The sequence below is a fragment of the Daphnia pulex genome, chromosome 1 (genome assembly GCF_021134715.1).
Source record: "Daphnia pulex isolate KAP4 chromosome 1, ASM2113471v1".
Taxonomy (NCBI): Eukaryota; Metazoa; Arthropoda; class Branchiopoda; order Diplostraca; family Daphniidae; genus Daphnia; species Daphnia pulex.
This window is the reverse complement of record NC_060017.1, coordinates 6,051,794-6,070,869: the sequence shown is the minus strand read 5'-3', so window position 1 is coordinate 6,070,869 and position 19,076 is coordinate 6,051,794. Positions and strand designations below refer to the sequence as shown.

Below are 19,076 nucleotides of genomic sequence, written 5' to 3'. Positions count from 1 at the left end.
GCGTTACGTAAACTATAACAAGTAATGAAATGCCCTGCTAAATTTTTTAGGTTACGTTAAGTACATTCATTTAAAGGAAATTTTGGGGGTATGTCGTGCTGGCAACAGCCCTAATTCTAATTACATTTAATGCCCCAATTTAAGGATCAAAGTTTCCGTGACAATAGTCATTTTTTATTGACACAAAATATGTCTTGCTAGTAGACGGTTTTGACCGCTTTGGTATGAAGTCATCCGATGTATTTCATGGTCTTGAGGCAGTTTGGTTGGCACGATCCACGATGGGCTGCGATTCAATCGTACTGCATGCATCATATTTTTAGCAAAATTGATTGATCCATTCATAATTAATTTCATTGATATTTTCCGAAACCATATAAAAAAATAGCTTATCTCTATCAAAAGAAAATTTCGTAATTGCCAATTGGCAAGTTTTTTGAAATAATTACAGCAAGTTTGATTTGCCCCGCAATTTAGTCTTTGGCAAAGATGACAGCATTGCCATTTGCCATCGCCAGCCAAATAAATTTGAAGTGTCCAGACAAGCAGACTGCAGACGACGACGCCATCTTCGTGCATTTATTCATGTTCTTTTCCCCGGTATTTTTTTCCACGAAGTCCCATGTTAGTGGCCATTTCACGCGAGTTGGCTCCCCCTTTTTAGGGGGACGTGATTCCACGTGCAGTTCCCACAATTCACTGGTACACGCGCTACACGGTACGCGTTTAGCCGTTTACCCGTTCACTATTTACTATTGTATTAGCAACGTCCAGTGACTGACACCTGCACGTGCCATTATTCCTCAGCAGACGACGCAAAGTTTCAAAACCAATAGAATTAACAGAATCGAATACAAAATTCATGAACATCTCCGAATAAATCGAGAAGTTCAAAATAGTATGATTATTCGGTTATGAAGATGATCGAATTGTGTTGTTGTAATGGTTCTTTCTTGGTTTGGAATTTCGAAGGTAGAAACTTTTTCTTATCTTAATATTACAAGTTTTAAAACATGTCCTAATAATTTTTATTCTTAAAGATGTTCACCGATTACGCTCAGAACATAGAATTGTTGGCAATTTCATTGGATGCTTGCCATCTTTACCAAGGCAGGATCAGATGTTAGGGTTACCAATGGAGTTAATGATTGAAGAGGTTTATCACTTAACTTCTCGGGGAATTGTTAAATTAGTTGAATTCAAACAACTAAACCTTCCTGCTCAAGGACCAAACAAGGAGAAAATAGAGGAAATGCACAAAGCAAGCTTTGCTGACCAAGAAGTTATCTTTAAGGAAGAAAGAACCAAGCAGCTGTTACAAATGGCAGATAAAATCATTGAGGGCAAGAGAAGAAAAATGAATGGAAAGACTGTTGATGAGAAAATAGCCCTTCAAGAAGAAATAGACAAAATTCCTAAAATGTCTAAAGATTTGATGATGGTTCAAATTTTTACAAGTAAGAAATAATATTATCAGTCTTTATCAGATAAATAATGTTGTGATGAATGATCATTTGAATGATCTACTTTTTTGTTCTTGTTGTAGGGCCTCACTGGACATGTCAGGGGGAATCAGTATTGCCATTAGATTATAATGTTAGACCAACTCTCAGGTGTAAAGTGTTCAGTGACTTGTGGGAGAAAGGTTATTACATAACATCTGGTGAGAAATTTGGTGGTGATTACTTGGTTTATCCTGGTGATCCATTAAAATTTCATTCACATTTCATAGCTGTGTGTGTTGAAGAGCATCAGATGTTGACTCCTTGGTTTCTGATACAAAAAGGTCGTCTGGGAACAAGTGTTAAGAAAACTGTTTTAATGTGTAGCTTGGATGAGAATGATAAAGTAAATTATCAGTCTGTGAATTGGAATGGAAAATAAAGCACTATTTAAAAAATTGGACACATGTTGAATTGACTTGTATTTTCTACTTCAGTTACACTTCATCTTCATTAGCTAACATGTTTGGAATTCCATCAGTAACAGGGAATTTTCTCCCTGTCTCAGGACATATCAGATCTCCATTCATGACTTCAATCTAAATAAATGGTAAATAAAAAAATGGAACATAAATAAAATAAGAAGATTATTACCTCCATTAAAAAGTGGTGAGCTTTTTTCAAGAATTCTTCATTATTTTCATAGTCATCTACAACAGTTGGGGGAAGTTCATCAGTGTGTCCAAGCTAGATAATGTAGAAACAGAAAATCAACACATATTTAACCGTTTTTAAAGGGTAGCATTCAAATCGTGATTTCTTTTTACATTTTCTGCAGCTTTACAGAGAGCTGGCCAGTCCACTTTTTGAATCATCCGTGAAATGAATTCTGGGTTGAAATCAACTTCATTCACTTTAACTTCTTTTGCCTGTAAAACATATAAAGTATTTCATTTTGGTAAAAAAAATGATTAATCAAAGAGTACTTACAACAATGCCTAGAGGATACCCAACTGTTACGCCTTTCAGACATTTAGAAGTCAATATATTGTGAGTTAAAAGTTTCATTCTTAATTCGTTAAATTATTGAGCTCTTGACAGACGAACACACGTGTGTTTTCCAAAACAAATTTTCTACAAACCGCTGCCGTGCCGGACGGGGTTTACATTTTTGCTTTCACGGTTTCACCCCAGCCAGAGCAATAGATACCTGGTCGGTTCTCGGCCGTGTTGGCTTCCCTATCCCGGTTTCAGGGTAAACGTGGTCCGATTTGGAAAAAATGATGAGCGCCTCTAGTGAGTGTGTCAGGTACTACGTGAAGCCAGCCAATCAGGAAGGGTCTATGAAAAACTCATTGACCAATCACAGCTTACTTTTCTACAAGAAGTGAACAAAATAAAAAGGTAGAAGTATCCAACTGTCAAACCTCTAGGTCTTTTCTAAGTGTCCCAACATTCTTACATTTTATTGTTTGGTTGCGTAAATTGTTTATTCTTTGTAAGTGTCCAAACATTCTTACATTTTATTGTTTGGTTGTGTAAATTGTTTATTGTTCCGTTGACATAATACACTACTTCTTGTTTTGAAAGTGTACACTTTTCACATTATAATTTTCATTTGGTAGTTGATCCATCGAAATGCAAAAAATCGTTTGTTTAATTTGATCAAAATACCATGTCCAATTCTTTGGTACCATTGATGAAGTTACTAGTGACTGAAATGTCACAAAATTAGACTTGAAATTAGTAGAGCTTGCTTCCATAGAAGGTGATGTAACTGTCGAATCTTCAATGACAACAGCAACATTTTCGTTCATAACATCAGGAAGTGGATCAAAAATTGCTTCTTCAGCAGCCTGGTGGGTGTCCATTGATTCTTGAATAGTAGAGGTAGCTTCCACAGAAGGTGATGCAACTGTCGTATCTTCCATGACAACAGCAAGATTTTCCTTGATTGAATCTGGAAGTGGATCAAAAATTGCTTCTTCAGCAGCCTGGGGAATGTTGATTGATTCTTTAATAGTAGAGGTAATTTCCATGGAGGGTGCTATCAGATAAAATTTAAAGCAATTGCTCTTAAAAATAAAATGTAACGAGAACTATTATCAATACCTGTACTGTCAAATTTTTTTCTCTTAGACGTAGTAGGTATTTTGTCTACTTTTGGTCGTTTCCTTACTGATGCATTGCTAGCATTTGTTTCCACTACAATACATATTTAAGAATTGCGTTATTTGATATTAAACAAAATAAATATATTTAAAAATACCATTAATGTTATTTCTCCATTTGAAACCATCAACATTTTGCATTGCTTGTCGACTAGGTGTATCTAAAATGAAAATGGTTCAGTTTCTGTGCTTTACAGATTATACAGGAAATGTAATATCAATACCATTTATCAGAAAATGTTTGGGAATTGCTCCAGCATTACGATTCCTACGTTTGAAAGGATGGAACACGTTCAAAATTTAAATCCCTGATTTGAAGTCACTTTCGTCAAAATGACGGGAGCAAATACGTGAGGTGCTCGTCAAATAACTACATGGAATTAGTTCTCGCCATTTAGATAATGAAGTTTTAGGAATTGCAACCAGGGTAACCTCGTTTTCTTTTTGATTTCCTTTGAAATATGTTGATTTACAACCAGGAACAGCACACCTGCCAACCATTTTTACAGAAATTATGGTTAGGCTTCATTCACGTAATACACGATGATGGCCGCCGTATTCACATATTACACAAAAATGGCCGCCGAAAGTATTATTTGAAAGTCAACGTCTTATCACTAGATGGCGCTGTCTCATTTTTACCACTTCACAACTTCTGACAAGCTCCGCCCTAAAATGTCTGAAAATCGGGGATACGTTTACCCTAAAACCGGGATAGGGAAGCCAACACAGCGAGAACCGACCAGGTATCTATTGCTCTGCCCCAGCTTAACAAAATTGTTCATACTTTTATAACATTTTATTTGAAATATGATGCAAAAATTCTTTAACAAAAATAGAATGTGATTTATTTTATTTTTGCTATCAATAAATAAAAATTCTTTATAAAAAAATAACTTTAGAAGAGTTGGCAAACGAGCTAGGTTCTCTATCTTATTGGCAACGTTGTAGTCTGGCAAGTCTAGAGTGGTTTCTTTTTAGAAGACTTCTCTTTGCCGTTAAGAAGGCTCAAACATGTCAGCCACTACAGGGTAAGTTTAGTTTTCATCTCAAAACATCTAATTCATCGTTCAGCCAACCTGAGATTTCTGTTACAATTGAAGTAGTAGAAATTCTTTCCTTGTGTTAAGTGTAGTTTTAATGTGAATGGGACCTGTCAAGATACGAGTTTTTTCGGTAGTGTTGTTGCCGACTAGAACAACATGTGTTGGATGTATTCGGTTTGGCCAATGTTATATCATTATTCTTTAAATTGTGTAGGAAAGTCCCGGCCAAGGTGGTCCCAGCACCTGTGGTTTCAAAGTCTAAACTGCCAGCAGTTCCCGAGTCACTGCTGAAACGCAGGAAGAAGCAGAAGGCCGATCGTACCAAGAGGCTCGAACAAGCCTTAGCTGTAAGTGTTAAATCATGTTTTCGCGTTCGGCATATTTTGACTGGGAGACTTTCTGCTTTTACAGTACCTTAAGGCTCGTCGCGCCAGACGTGTTGAAATCTTCAAACGTGCTGAAAAATACATTAAGGAATACAGGACCAAGGAGAGGGATGAAATCAGGTTGGCCCGTCAAGCCAAGAAAGCAGGAAACTTCTATGTGCCTGCTCAGTCTAAGTTGGCCTTTGTCATCCGTATTCGAGGGTAAGTCAGAACGTTCTCGTTAATTGGTCTTGTTGCATCTTATTGATTGTTTTTCTCCCCAATAGTGTTAACCAAGTTGCCCCCAAAGTCCGCAAGACCCTTCAACTCTTCAGGCTGCGACAGATCAACAATGGTGTCTTTGTCAAGCTCAACAAGGTAAATAAAATGAATGATTTAATAGTACCATTTGTTATATGATGATACTCAATTTTTGAAGTATAATGAAACAAAATCCATACTGTTCACCTTGGAGATCTGATGTCCATATTGTTGTTTTGGCTATCTATAGTAAGGTCACTCAGAATTTAACATTTCAATCATTATTCTACAGGCTACCTTGAACATGTTGCGTATTTGTGAACCTTACATTACCTGGGGTTACCCTAACCTCAAGAGCGTTCGCGACTTGATCTACAAACGTGGTTTCGCCAAGGCCCGCGGACGTCGCATTCCTTTGACCAGCAACGACATCATCGAGCGAAAGCTTGGTAAATATTTGGAAAATGTTAACCTGAGCGATTCAACAGTGTCTAACCTTTCTTTAACATCTTAGGATCAGGAAACGTCATCTGTATGGAGGATTTGGTCCACTCCATCTTCACTGTTGGAAACAACTTCAAACACGCCTCAAACTTCCTCTGGCCATTCAAGGTAATTACTTCTAAAACTATTACTTTTTGAATGACGGTAAATATTATTAGTGGCGGTTCTATTTGTTTCGTGCACACGATTGCGGTCAAAAATTAGTGTTCGTAGTATATCCTTCGCCTTATCTGGTGTTTATAGATTTGGGGAGTGGAAAGCTACGCTACAATTTCTTTATTTGAACGTTGTTGAAAGACAGTTACTTAACCAAACCTTTTAATTTGTAGTTGAACACTCCTACTGGAGGCTGGCGCAAGAAGACAAACCATTACGTCGAAGGCGGTGACTTCGGTAACCGCGAGGAGAAGATCAACGAGCTCCTCCGCCGAATGATTTAAATTACGTTATAATGGTGTCGATTGGTCATGGCGTTGTTGGAAATACAAAGGTCGTGACTCGAAAGTTTGATTTCTTTGGTCTCTGGTATTCTAGTAACATGAAATTTGTGAAATAAATCAGTAATTTAAAATAACACTTTATTTGGTAAAGTTATAAGGATATTTATACATAAGAGGTGTAGATAAGATGACGTCTCGTTCTGAATGACGAAATAAAAGCTCAAAATATAAACAGTAGCGACACTGCGACAGTAAGTGTTATGATAATCTCATAGATGGCACGGATGTGGGGTGGATCTAAGGGTTTTATCGGTTGCCTGGTAACGAGGGAAGCAATTTATTGTTTTTATTACAAGTTTCATGTTAGTGATTGAGATTTACGAGAAAAGCCGAGACGACCACCACAGTTACAATTGTGTTTAGGTTATTAGGAGATGGTGAGAATCAATAAAGTCTTGCTATGTGGAGCCAAACAGATAGGAAAGAGTGCAATTCTAGAGCAACTGATTTACGGACACGTCACCAGAGATACGGTAACATGCACTATTTCCGAGTAGCAAACGCTTAATGTCTTTAATTAAATAAATATATATTCTCAAATGTTCTAGGTTGTCTACCCTACTATTGAAGATACATATGAATGCTATGTGGACACTGATCGGGGAGTCAAAGAGTTGGTGAGATTTTACGACTTGGGAGGCATCACCTCCAAAAACAAAGAAGTTCCTCGTCATTATTTCAGTGTAGCTGATGCCTACGTCCTAGTGTATGGAATCAACAGTCATGACTCTTTCATCATCATGGATTCCTTGAAAAAAGACATTGACCGAAACAAAGAGAAGAAAGATGCAGTGATAATTGTGCTGGGGAACAAGTTGGACTTGGTTGAAGAAAGACAAGTGGACTATTCTCAGGCTTCCCTGTGGGCTGCAAAGGAACGTGTTAGACTATTTGAGATCTCAGTTTTCGACCACCAAACCTTGATAGAACCGTTTGTGTATTTATCCTCAAGGTTGAACCCACCTCCACAGAAATCTACGTTCCCTCAACTGAGCATGGGAAGGAGCAAAATCAAAGATTAAATATGCCAGTTACTTAAAATTAATAATGCTGTTTGTTTTCCTATTTATATCTCTCAGTATTATATATCAAACTATCCTATTTTCCCTCTCGTAAACAAATCTCTTTCATCTCTGGAATCAATAAATGATATATACTTGCATGATTTATCTATCCTGGTAAAAATAAATTGCCTATCCTGATTGAAGAAGACTACAAATTTCCTCTCGCTTTTCGCTTGGTCTTGTTGTTGTTGCAAAGAGAAAATTGTTTGTGATACACACCGTGTATAAATATATAGCCCATCATGCATGATCTTGAACAATAATATACAGTCTTTGAACTTTGTGCACGTTTTTGGATTATTTGTCTTTTTTTTTTTAATACGGATCGAGAACAACATTCGCTATAAATATATATATGCTGTGTTTTTAGCCAGCTGCTGCCGGCTGCTGCGTGTGTGTTCTAGATTATGAAAGGAATAACAAAGGAGGAAGAAGAAGAAAAAATGATTACATAGATGATGCTGCTGTGTACGGATAATTCCTCGTCTACGACCGTGAAACAAAATAAACGACAGCGTGCAGACTTAATAATCACTTTGCTATTCAAACAGAGCAATAGCTATATCTACACTGCCGGTTGATTACAGCAGCATCACGTCCGAGTTGAGAGTGTCGAAAGATATAAAAATTTTTAAAAAATAAAATAAAAAGAAAGGAAGGGTGAGGAAAATTTTTATTTTGGCGCGCCCGGCGACGCCGCTCTTATATTCCACACACGCCGCACGCCACACTTTTTCCGGACCAGTTGACGATCGGCATCCGAGCAGAGAGGACGCGTCTGGCATATTCTCCTCTTCGGTTAATATTTTCGCGGTTATTGTGAGCCCTGCTGATTCATTTAAATTTTGGGGGTAAGTCCTATACATTTTATTTCATTTCTTTTTTGGGGGATTGAGTGACGTCAGCAATAGGGAAGGGTTAGATAAAGGGGGCGTGTTATTCAGCAGGTTGGCCATCACGTGGTCGATGGAAGCTGGATGAGAAAACAAAATTTTTGTTTTTCTTTCCACAATTTTGTTTTTCATGTCTAGACTTGAATTTCGCCCCTGCCACACATATATATATCCGTCTGACTGTATTATTATTATTATTATACGTTCGTATGTACGTTCTAGCTGCTGTATGATAAATTCACGCGTTCTGGTCTGGTAGCTATGTCAGAGACCCTCTGCGGTCCCGCGAGTAGATTAGGCCTTTTCTATTATGCAGACGGAAAAATAATAACAAAAGTGGATGTACGCCCTGGATATTTTATATATCGCCTTCTCAAGTCTGTTGCAAACATTATTTAGTAATAATAAAGCAGCAACTATATATAAATAGAGTGTGTACGCAGAGCTAGAGTCCTCTGTTCCAATTTTGTCGATTGAAAATCCCGTCGAATTTCGAAACTCAGGTGAACAACCGACAGACATTGTTGTCGTTGGGGGCTAATTCCGACAGCGTTGCACGCGCTCGCCCATCTCATTTGCATCTGATGTAATCCTCCATCAGAGCACTGCGCTGCGCTTCATCTCGTTTGTCATCGCACCAATCCCGTCCGCTCACGACAGAACCTTAACGTCATTTCACAGAGAGAGAGTCTACCCCTTCAAGTTTTGTGTAGCTGGACTGTAGTACTTTGACTCTGCTGGTGCCTTTTGTATTTTTATTCGCGTGCCGACAACGGGTTAGTTAGGCCGTCTGCTGCTCGCATGAATCTCATTATGCCACGCGTTAATAATGCACACATCTAGCTAGGACTGTGCTGCTGCTGCTGGGTTATATAGCCGCGAGACAGACAGACACAGAAGGATTGGGGACTGAAAATCGTCAATAATTCAATTGCCAACTCCCCCCCCCCTCCAACCACCCAACCCCCTTTTGGTACTATACTATACGGCTGTACACTGTTGTTATTTATACATGCTGCTGCTATACTCCTGACGGCAGTATAGCAGCAGCAGCGGGAGCTATATACAAATATATATCGCCGTTGATATTACATATGCGAATTCTAGATTAATTATGAAATGGCCGAGCAGCTCAAGAAGCAAAGAGAGTCTCCGACCGGGGAGAACATTCTCTTCATTAATAAATCAACAATGTTCATACATAATTTCGAATCGATACATTATGTACGGATAAGCAATGCTATAAGGCCTTAGACTACAGTAGAAGCGTGTACACTGTAAAGGCCTATATGAGGGGTGTGTGTGCAGCAGCTGATGCACGAGCCTCATCTTCAAGTGTGTCTATTTCATCGCCATCTTGAGAGTCGTGACACGCGTCCAAAAAACATTTCTTTTTTCAAGGACAATCGTCTTTCTTTGTTTTGGTAAATTTCCAATTGATTCCTCATCATTAGTCCGCCCACCATTCAACTTCCGGAATGTCTGTAATATCGGATGACCATTTTTCTATTTTTGAAACGAAGAAGAAAGTCTAAATATTTAGACGAACATTTCCGATCCATCGGCAAGTTGAAAGAGGGGGGTAGAGATTTGTTTGCGTTGATTGACTGGGAACAGAAGCGACAGCTGTTGACTACGAAGATGACCGCGCGTGATTTATAGGGCGGAAATATCAATCCGGATATGCCGTCATACACTTTTTTCTCTTTTCTTTTTTTTTTGTGTCTATTCCCTTTTGTTATTTTGGCCGACTGGCGCCGACTATAACCTGTTGCCCGATGCGCAGCACGTTCACGTCAGACACGAGACTCCCGCCGAGCTGCGGGATTTTTCGGGAATTTCACGACATGCCGTCCATTTCTTTTTCTCACCGTTCAAGACTCGACCAATTTGTTTTTTCTTTTTTCAGCGGGAAATCAATTTTGTTGGCGGGACACGTTAAAATAATAATAAAAGTAAAAAATGGGTTGGAATTGCGCGAGCGCGCTGGTGTTTCTCCCCTCCACACACTCGCATAGTTCGTGTTATCTATTTACATTTGTTATTCGAGTGCGCTTTGTGTTGCATCAGTATTGATTGCTCTGCTCTGTGTGTGTGTGTGGAGGGGTGTGCTGCTGCCGCTCTAACTCGTTCTTCCATGTACATATACACAGTGCATGTATATACATATCTAATATTTCGTCTATATATACTATATATATAATAAACGCGCATGCATAGACTAGATCTACCATCTAATATGTATGTATGGAGAAAGGCTGAGTTTATAGGGCGAAGGGGGGGGGGAGAGTCTCTTTTGATAACCTCCTCCCCGTACCACCAACTATATAGACGATGGGAGGGCTCCTGATGTATTTTATACGACACACACACACAGAGAGAGTGCGTAGATATATATCTAGCCGATATATTTATATATAAATAGAAGAGAGAGAAAAAAGGAACAAAGTCTCACAAATAAATGACATCCACGCCCGTTTGACATCGCTCACCCCTCGTCTCTCTCTCTCTCTCACCCTTGTCTATAAAACAAATGGTTTTCCAACAACAAAATAACTGCAATAACTAGAGAATCTTTTTTCTTTCCTGTTGTTGTTTGACACTTTTTGGAGGAAAAAAAGAAGATATGGAGGGGTTAAAGGGAACACAGTTCGGGACAATCCAATAAAACTCAAAACTCTATTTAAACTTTTTTTTCGGCGTGAGTTTTTCTCTTTTTCCTATTTTGCCTTTTTTGGAGGTACAATCAAATGCATTGACATGACTGTCGATAAATTTTCGCTCAATTTCGCTTCAAGATTTTTTTTCCCTTTTGATAAATAACGTTAGGAACTCTTCTTTTATTTGGTGAATTTCATTTGTTTCAGTTCAACAAAAAGATGGATGTACACAGTAAAAATATATATATATCTAGCCGTGACTGGAATGACTGTCAAACTCCCGATCCTTAATATAGTCCCCCGGTATATCCATTATGAATTCCATATAGGGCATGGTCTCGTGGCCTCGGTATCTTCTTTAATTATATTACTTACATCTATTTTTTCGATTGCCATGACTATGGGAGTAAATAGCTCTATACCCAACGTCGAAATTGGCCCTGCTTGGAAAATTATTATACCATCGATTTTTATCTCTTCGTGAAATTTTTATTTTGGTACAAAACAAAAATCTTTGTCGTCATTTCCCCTCGATAATAAATCGCTAGCGACGGCTGTGTGTATGCATTGAAGTTATAAATCATCAATTCCCTCCCGAAAAAAAAAATAGCATTTCTCTCTCTCTCTCGCTAGAGTTTATAATACAATTTCGTTTGTTTGTTATTCGCTTGTTGTTTTTACACAAATGCCAAGAGAAAAAAAAACAGAGACGATTGCAAGACGGGCTGATTTCGATTGCTTTCTGATCCAGTTTGTCGTCCAATTGGAATGAAAAAATGTCGGCAGAGATATATACGGAAGTTGATCATTTTTGCATATTCCGTGCGTGTTCTTCTTCTCATATTGATTGATTCCTCCCAGCTGCGATGGTAATTTGCCCCACCCTCCCGTCTCTCATTCACTGCCAAATATTCATGGACTCGGATGGGAATAAGTAGTAGAAGGGAGGCAAATCAAGAAAAAGCCCTAGTATATACATACGGAAGTATATCTAATGCTATAGTTAAAAAGGAAAAAATAGAAAAGAAGAAGAAGAGCTTTTATTGCGTTAGATCGGAGAGTCGAGGGAACATCTTTTTTGATTATTCGTCTGCTGACGATTCAACACACACACAGTTTTTTCAACGGAGAGAACAAGAGGCAGACGTAACGATGGTGGATGCGCGCCGGGCGGATTGACTTTTATTTAGGGGGGCTGCCGGCGTTTTTTCTCTCTTAGCCCTTAGGAGACAACACTGTCTAGTTGCTGCACTTGTTTGTCATGGAAATGAAGCGGCAGGCAGCACAGCGACGCGACTACAAAAGTCAAAATTAGATTGGGGAAAAAGAAAAAGGTGGAATAAGAAATTCTTTCGCTTCTTCCGACTTTCCCAATTTCAACCGTATGGTACTAGTTTTATATACATCTATATCTATATTTTGATAATAATAATAATATAGAGAGACTCAACTGAATAGCAAATCAAGCGCGCGCCATCTTTGAAAAAAAGAAAAATGTTTTTAGTCGACGACGGTTGGTTTCTCCGTTGTCGGCTAACGAGATCGTGTCGCCACACTTTCGGTCATCAAAGCCAAAGGAGTTGTGTGTAATACAGAACACAACAGTAATGAATAACCCCCACCACCCACCCGTCCGTCCGTGTTTCCCTGGTCGGCATTTGTCGTCCTTTTGTCCAAATAGTAGACGAGTGTCTGTTCTGTACTATCCAGTGGCGGAGTTGACTAGACAGCGATAGTCAATCATGCAAGCTGGAGGGTAGCAGTAGCAGTAGTAGTAGTAGCTGGGGACCTTTTTGTCAATTCATCACCACAGTGGTGGATGTGCAGCGACAACGACGAGTTGTATAATGCACAATCGTACAGCATGTCACAGCAGAGAAACAAAAGAATGGCCAAGCTCCACCTAGTCGGTGGAAAAAGGGGTAGTGGTTTGGTGGGGGGAGGTTTGAAACTGATTGAAATCGATGGACTTCCATCATTTTCAATGAAAAATTCATTGGTGACGTGTATAGTTTTCAACTATTCAACCGGTTCACGAGAAACTGTGTTCAGATCAGGCATCTGTCGGCCGGCCAGCTCCCTCTTTTTCTACAATGCTGGCCGGCAAACAAGAGTATTTAAGCTTTGAATGGGATAAAATAAGTTGCCGCCAGAGTGACGTGTCCTGGACTCATTAACGATGCCTATGCATCGGATGTAACTCGTTGTCAATTGTTTGGCTGCCGGCCACTACCAAACATATAGATTGGATTCTATTTTCTATACTAAATAGGCTCATGTATTTATACTAGACACATAGTAGTTCAGTTCCTGTGGTGTATACGCAACGGGTTGGGTGGCGAACTGGTTGTCGCCCGGGCAACCCTTTTGTTGGTATTGTGGACGGACAAGCGGTGACCATTTCCTTAAAAAAAAATATCTGACTTATGCATGGACCCGCTGTGTATACTACATACATGATCTTTGAAATTATTATTTATCTGTCTCTCTTCTATATTCGTCCCATTCGTGCACATGACGAAATGTATATCCGACAGGATCCGGCGAATGAATTTTTGATTGACGAATTTCAATGTATAGACAACCACAGTCTCCCAAATGATAGAAATAACTTTTGATTCCAATCAACAAATCAGAATTTTACTTCTTTTGAAAAAATGAAACGGGTCATTTCTTATTTATTTTAAAACAAGAAATGTTTTTTTATAAATTATTATTTTTCAACCCCGCAAAATGTCTTATGACTTCCGGTGCTGCTGCTGCTGCTGCTGCGGAAGTCTTTTGTATCCCGAATTTTTTTATTTTTGCACGAAAAGATTTAACGAGTCGAATAAAAATTGAGTAGTTTTTTTCTTTTTCTCCTCTGCAAGTCTATGAAAATAAAGAACGCGCAGCATTGCGAAGGGGTTGAATGTGGAAGGGTCGATTTTATGATTAAATTTTCTCTCCCCTTCATCCCAGCGGCACTCATATACATATTACATATAAGATATGCATAAAATATATATATCTATATATATTTTATATATATTCAAACTGGGAGAGAGAGCTAGCAAGGGGGGGGGGTTGAGAGTGCAGTGCGAGTTATTGATTTTAATTTCAAGGGGGTCCGTGTTTCTTCTTCTTCTTTTTTTCGCCTATATAAACGCGCATGGAAGTTTTTGGCTCGTCAAAATCTTTTCGGGGGCCGCTGTGTTTATAACGACGACGCTGCTGCTGCTGCTGCGCTTCTCTGCCGACGCTTGTATAAATAAACGTTGTTTTATATATTTATATATTTATATACACACATATATGTGTGTGTCTGTGTTCCTCCACCACCACCACCACCCATGCAAGTCTTCAGCCTTCTCCTCCTGTTTGTTGTAGTAGCCAAAGACCAGAGGGAGTCACTCTTGTGTATATACACTGGATGTACAGGCCTCCCCTCCCGACGGGGGGAAATAGATATATATATATATATATATAAGAACAGACATTTTTTTTTCTTTTCTAAACTCTTAAAAGTTTATTTTTTCATTGCCTCCCACGACTTTTTGTGAAGATATTCGCCATTTTTCTTTCAAAAATTGGGTTTCTTTTACTCTGGTGTGTGTATGTATACACACACAAGCGGATGCTTGTGTTTTAAAAAACGATCCTCATGTGGAAATATTATTTTCGTTCATTTCCGGTTCTTGGTAGGAGGAAAAATACCATCGCTAGCGAATTCTTTGTCATCATGACGTAATGGGTGATGATGATGAGTCAGACATTTTTTCCAGTTTTTTTTTTCTTTGAATTCTTCCCGCGTACAAACAAATTTTGACATTTCCAACTGCATTCGCAATACAAAATTCCGCTATACGGAAAAATAATAAAAAATGTTATTTAACGTCGACGTAAAAAAATCGGTTTGTTATTTTCATCTTGCGTGAGTTGTTTTCGCGGCACCCGAGGCGGTGATGGTCCCGCACCCCTGACCGATCTGTCATTCGCTTTGGCCTCTTAATGTGAAATACATCAAAATTTATTTTGATAAAAAAAAAATAAAATGTCAGAAAAATAAGAGGGAGGAAAAAGAGGTGATGGGGTTGAATGTGATGAAAACGCTCGAGGCCAGAAACACACGTATATAGAGAGAGGAGAGACATTTGAATTTGCTGGCGGTGGCGGAATGATTCGATTCAATCATTTCTCTCTGATCTGCTCTACACTCTACATGCGATAGGATCTAGCTAGGAAGAGCGAGCGCTCACTTGAGTTAATCCACCAGGAACGAACGAACCAAAGGAGAGAGAGGAGAGAGAATTGGATGAGAGCGTTGTATACAAGTACTTACGGTTGGCGGTGCGCATCAACCAAGCGCAATTTACATCCGCTGGAAAATAAAAAGAGCCCCGCCAAATATTTCCATTTTTTTAGAAATTTTTCTCTTTCTTTAAAAGATAAAGAGTCTATCGTGATCCAAATTACATCTCGTTTATATATAGATTGATTCCACATCGAATTTCGACACATCCCCCCCAGGCTTTAACAATTTCAATTTTCTTTTTGATTTACTCCGATCGAAATCGATGGATTGAAACGTTTTGTCCCATCCAGGATATGATAAGAATTTCTTTCCTTTTTTTTCTTTTTTAAATTATTTATTTATTAAAAGATTTTCATCGTGTCGGACGAAATAATGCGAGGTGCGCGTAAGTCGTGAAATGGCGGACACGTCAAAAGAGCCGGAAATGAAACGATTTGGTCGGGGTGGGGAGGAGGAGGAGGTATGGAGGGACTCTTGCATTTATTATGATGGACCGTGCCGAGCACAAACAAGTTTTTGCGCTTTTCCATTTTCAATTGGTTATTTGGACTTTTTGGGTCGTTATTGAGCAATTCATATTCGTCAGCACACACACACACACCGAGAGCGGAGATTTATTCATTTCTCCGGACCGGTTCCGCTTCTTCTTCTTTTTTTATGGGAAAGGGGAGGAAATTTATGTCGTTGATTATTTGTTTTTCTCAAAAATTGTCGATGCGAGCGTGTTTTTAGCCAATGGCGTGAGACTGTGTCAAAATGAATGGATTTCAATCAAGTCTGGGTTAATCAAGTCCCCCCCCCCTAGCTCTTATATCTAAAACCCCGCGTTAGGAATGCGAGTCAAGAGAGACGGTGCGTGCAATCAGGCGAGCACTAGGATTAAAGCAGGAAATGAAAAACCATCCATATCGCTTCATTAAATACTAATTTGCCAACACCCAGCGACTCCCACCCCCCACCCAGCGACGGCGGCCTGACCGACGTTCCAACACAAAATTCCCCAAAAAACCAAATGCTAATCTTCTGTTCTACACTGTGTATTATTCGGCACGCATACAGGCAACAATAATTCGACGTGACGCAATATATATTCCGAGAATGGTGGAATGCTTCACTCTACATTTTCCGTTACATTGACTGTAATCGCAATTACTCGGCTTAGCAGCACCAATAGATAATTTCTATTACCAATCGATTAATTGGGGATGATTCATTTTCTTAAAATTAATTTGATTTCAATCTTTTTAGATAATATTCACAAGTGAGCGCAATAGCCGGAAATCAAATGAAAATGTTGATACTAAAATATTTGTTGGGAGTCACTTCCTGGCGACGCCCTTTTTGATTTTTTAAATTTTCAACCAGCGCTGCGGTTGGTCGTCGTCGGCGTCGTCTGCGGAGATTATAAAATGATTCCCCCGACGTTGCCAGTCTCAGCGTTCAATTCACATTATAACACGTATAAATAAGATGCGTGTGTGGCGGGGATCGTTTTAGACATATTGTGTCGCCCACGTATACGCGAAATGAATTGCTCATCAGCATCGCTCAAATGATATTTAAACTGCGCTGGCCAAATGTTTGATGCGCAAAAATGTTTTCCATCACCAAAATTGAATTTGATGTCGTTTCTTTTCATTTTTATTATTTTCCCTCGGAGAATCTTGATTGACTGCAATATCGATTATAATATGCAAAAGAGAAAAGGGCGAGGTGAGGAGGAGGAGGAGGTCAAATTAATATAGGAGGTTCATTTGCCCAAGGGGAGAAAACTTACGACAAGACATGGAGGTTGGGTGGGTGGGTGGGTGGTGGGAGGATATTATAATTGAAAATGGTCTCTCGCGCTCGCGCGCTAATTAAACTTGATGAAAAAGGAGGGGGGAGGGGGACAGAGGTTAGGAAGGAGAAATCTACCGTTTTTAGCTGTCACACGAAAACGAACGATATAGTCCCCCCTCTCCCGCACACATCCCTGGAGAAACTCTTATCTCTTTCGTCGTCGTCGAAACATGTTTGGGGGGTGGGGGGGGGGGATACGGTGGAAAGTGGTTGAACGGGGGGGTCAGAGGGTTTATTGAATTAAATAAGACGAAAAAATGATGTTCACTAGATGAACTCAACTATGAATATTGCGCATATATATAGACTCTCTCTATCTATATTATATACTGCGACTTGGGATGACGTCCTCCTCATCAAACTCCCAGCCCCCATCCCATTACCACCCTCCGTCGCCGAGATGAGACCAAACGTTAGGCGTCGATCGATGGCTCGTAGATATGCAAATCAAGCGTTCCCTCCTTCGTTTTGCAACTTGCGCAAGAGTCTATTTGAGATTCTCCTACTCGTGTAAAACACCCATTGAATCTCTTATCTGTCTGTCTGTCCGTTTACCTGATTTTATTTAAAACAAATATCGCGCCATAATTTCTAGTTTAATATGGGCGACGCTAGATGGCTCTGAACGGGAATTTTGACAAAATGAATAAAAGAAAACCGGCGAATGAAAAAACGGAAAATAAAATAATTCACCAATTATTTTCTTTTTAATTATTATTTGATGGGAATATATAAGGGGTACGAATTCAGTTCTCTCCAGTTTCTAAAATCTGGAAGATTTCAGTTTTTTTTTCCCGAAATGATAGAAAACGCCAAGGAAATGAAGAAGTGGCGCGGTTCATTAAGTCGCTAGGGAGAAAAAAGTACAAAGCGAGAGAGAGAAAAAGAGAGAGAGTCTGGCTTTCCGGATGTCTAACGACATTTGGACGATCGCTTCCGGAAGAGACTCGACCTCTTTGACGTTTTATACCGCCCACCAGGGCCACCACCGTGTATAGCAGTAGTAGTAGAGAAAGTATCTAATCCATTTATTCCTCGTGTTCCATAATACACACACACAGAGAACAAGGAGGGGCGACCAAAATCCAGTGGCGGAGAGACAAAGAAATTATTTAAAGTCCCACAAATAAAAAAGGGAAAAAAATTTTCGGGTGGGTATATCCGGCTCTTGTTGATTGAATTTTGTCTTTGGTGATTTCCAGTTCGACAGACGAAACAGAAATCAAACGCAAGAAACTTTTTTTTTTTCCCGGGGACAAGTTGTACAATTTTGGATGTACCGATTTTTTGTTGGGCGGATTGGGTATTCGATCATTCACATCGATGATATAAGGTGGTGGTGGTGGTACACACAAAGTAGATCAAAAACAACGGCCTCGTTTCTTCTTCTTCTTCACCCAAAAAGAATATGAGGGCCATTTTTTGTGTGTGTTCCAGTGGGCGTGGTTCAGTTGTGTGCGTATAATTCGTTTTAATTTCTTTTCTCTTCAAGACGATGCCAAGAACGTGTAATTGACGTAACTAGAGATCCCCCCAAGAGCTATATAGAGGGCGCTCATCTACCCCCCTCATAACCGCTATCATTTGGAAATGATTTTTTAAAAAATGGATTTTTTTATTCTTCTTTTTTTATTTTTTTCGGCGCAACGAAAGACAAGGGGGAGAGAGAAAAGATATTTGGCAGTTATGATGGCCATGTCTTTTATATGTAGAAAACGATTCCAACGAAACGGTCGAAACGATGAAAGGCAAGTGATTGGCGCCACGAATTTTTGTTTCATGACATTGCTGCTGCTGCTGCTGCTGGCCAGCAAGTTTGCCGCGCCCATGGACACCAAAATCGTTTCGGACGTCGTCGATGGTGATGATCTGATGGTGTAAAAAGGGGAGTAGCCCTCTGAGCAACAACTTGCAGGCGCGCAATGATAAAACAAGAAGAAAACCGATGAAGTCATCCGACGCCCTCGAGTTGTTGCTTTTAAAAATAATATTAATCATTTTCGGACCGAATGAAATAGAGAGTTCAGTGAGTTG

At 39.4% G+C, this 19,076-nt stretch overlaps 6 protein-coding genes across 11 annotated transcripts in view; 4 read left to right on the top strand and 2 right to left on the bottom strand.

The window, feature by feature from the left end:
- Positions 1 to 569: 569 nt before the first annotated feature.
- Positions 570 to 1,905, top strand: LOC124191010 (tRNA-splicing endonuclease subunit Sen34-like). Its single transcript, XM_046583948.1, has 3 exons — positions 570 to 972; positions 1,041 to 1,457; positions 1,547 to 1,905. The coding sequence occupies exons 1-3, from the start codon at positions 915 to 917 to the stop codon at positions 1,882 to 1,884; spliced, it is 813 nt and encodes a 270-aa protein (XP_046439904.1). The 5' UTR covers positions 570 to 914; the 3' UTR covers positions 1,885 to 1,905.
- On the bottom strand, positions 1,723 to 2,616 carry LOC124191060 (multifunctional methyltransferase subunit TRM112-like protein). Of its 2 annotated transcripts, XM_046584043.1 has the most exons (5): positions 2,433 to 2,593; positions 2,270 to 2,371; positions 2,097 to 2,189; positions 1,935 to 2,041; positions 1,723 to 1,861 (listed from the first exon to the last, which is right to left on the bottom strand). In XM_046584043.1, the coding sequence occupies exons 1-4, from the start codon at positions 2,508 to 2,510 to the stop codon at positions 1,940 to 1,942; spliced, it is 375 nt and encodes a 124-aa protein (XP_046439999.1). In that variant the 5' UTR covers positions 2,511 to 2,593; the 3' UTR covers positions 1,723 to 1,861; positions 1,935 to 1,939. The 2 variants fall into 2 exon arrangements, with proteins under 2 accessions (XP_046439999.1, XP_046439991.1); XM_046584035.1 differs by lacking the exon at positions 1,723 to 1,861 and having other exon boundaries at positions 1,906 to 2,041; positions 2,433 to 2,616.
- Positions 2,617 to 2,793: 177 nt separating this feature from the next.
- LOC124191043 lies at positions 2,794 to 4,332 on the bottom strand. The gene is made up of 5 exons (XM_046584018.1): positions 4,046 to 4,332; positions 3,838 to 3,983; positions 3,712 to 3,774; positions 3,555 to 3,647; positions 2,794 to 3,489 (listed from the first exon to the last, which is right to left on the bottom strand). Exons 3-5 carry the CDS (start codon positions 3,752 to 3,754, stop codon positions 3,014 to 3,016), a joined length of 612 nt encoding a protein of 203 aa, XP_046439974.1. The 5' UTR covers positions 3,755 to 3,774; positions 3,838 to 3,983; positions 4,046 to 4,332; the 3' UTR covers positions 2,794 to 3,013.
- Positions 4,333 to 4,489: 157 nt separating this feature from the next.
- LOC124191016 (60S ribosomal protein L7-like) lies at positions 4,490 to 6,293 on the top strand. Its single transcript, XM_046583960.1, has 7 exons — positions 4,490 to 4,644; positions 4,874 to 5,006; positions 5,071 to 5,246; positions 5,312 to 5,402; positions 5,578 to 5,734; positions 5,800 to 5,897; positions 6,119 to 6,293. The coding sequence occupies exons 1-7, from the start codon at positions 4,628 to 4,630 to the stop codon at positions 6,227 to 6,229; spliced, it is 783 nt and encodes a 260-aa protein (XP_046439916.1). The 5' UTR covers positions 4,490 to 4,627; the 3' UTR covers positions 6,230 to 6,293.
- Positions 6,294 to 6,514: 221 nt separating this feature from the next.
- On the top strand, positions 6,515 to 7,636 carry LOC124191052 (NF-kappa-B inhibitor-interacting Ras-like protein 2). The gene is made up of 2 exons (XM_046584022.1): positions 6,515 to 6,762; positions 6,838 to 7,636. Exons 1-2 carry the CDS (start codon positions 6,664 to 6,666, stop codon positions 7,309 to 7,311), a joined length of 573 nt encoding a protein of 190 aa, XP_046439978.1. The 5' UTR covers positions 6,515 to 6,663; the 3' UTR covers positions 7,312 to 7,636.
- A 448-nt stretch (positions 7,637 to 8,084) lies between these two features.
- LOC124190968 (protein bric-a-brac 1-like) overlaps positions 8,085 to 19,076 on the top strand; it is a 29,349-nt gene continuing 18,357 nt past the window's right edge. For 4 of the 5 annotated variants that reach the window (XR_006873218.1, XM_046583913.1, XM_046583904.1 and 1 more), the window contains exon 1: positions 8,094 to 8,204. The gene's annotated coding sequence lies outside the window, so the exon portion shown is untranslated. Of the gene's footprint in view, positions 8,205 to 19,076 lie in introns of all 5 variants that reach the window. The other variant, XM_046583933.1, reaches the window with a different exon arrangement.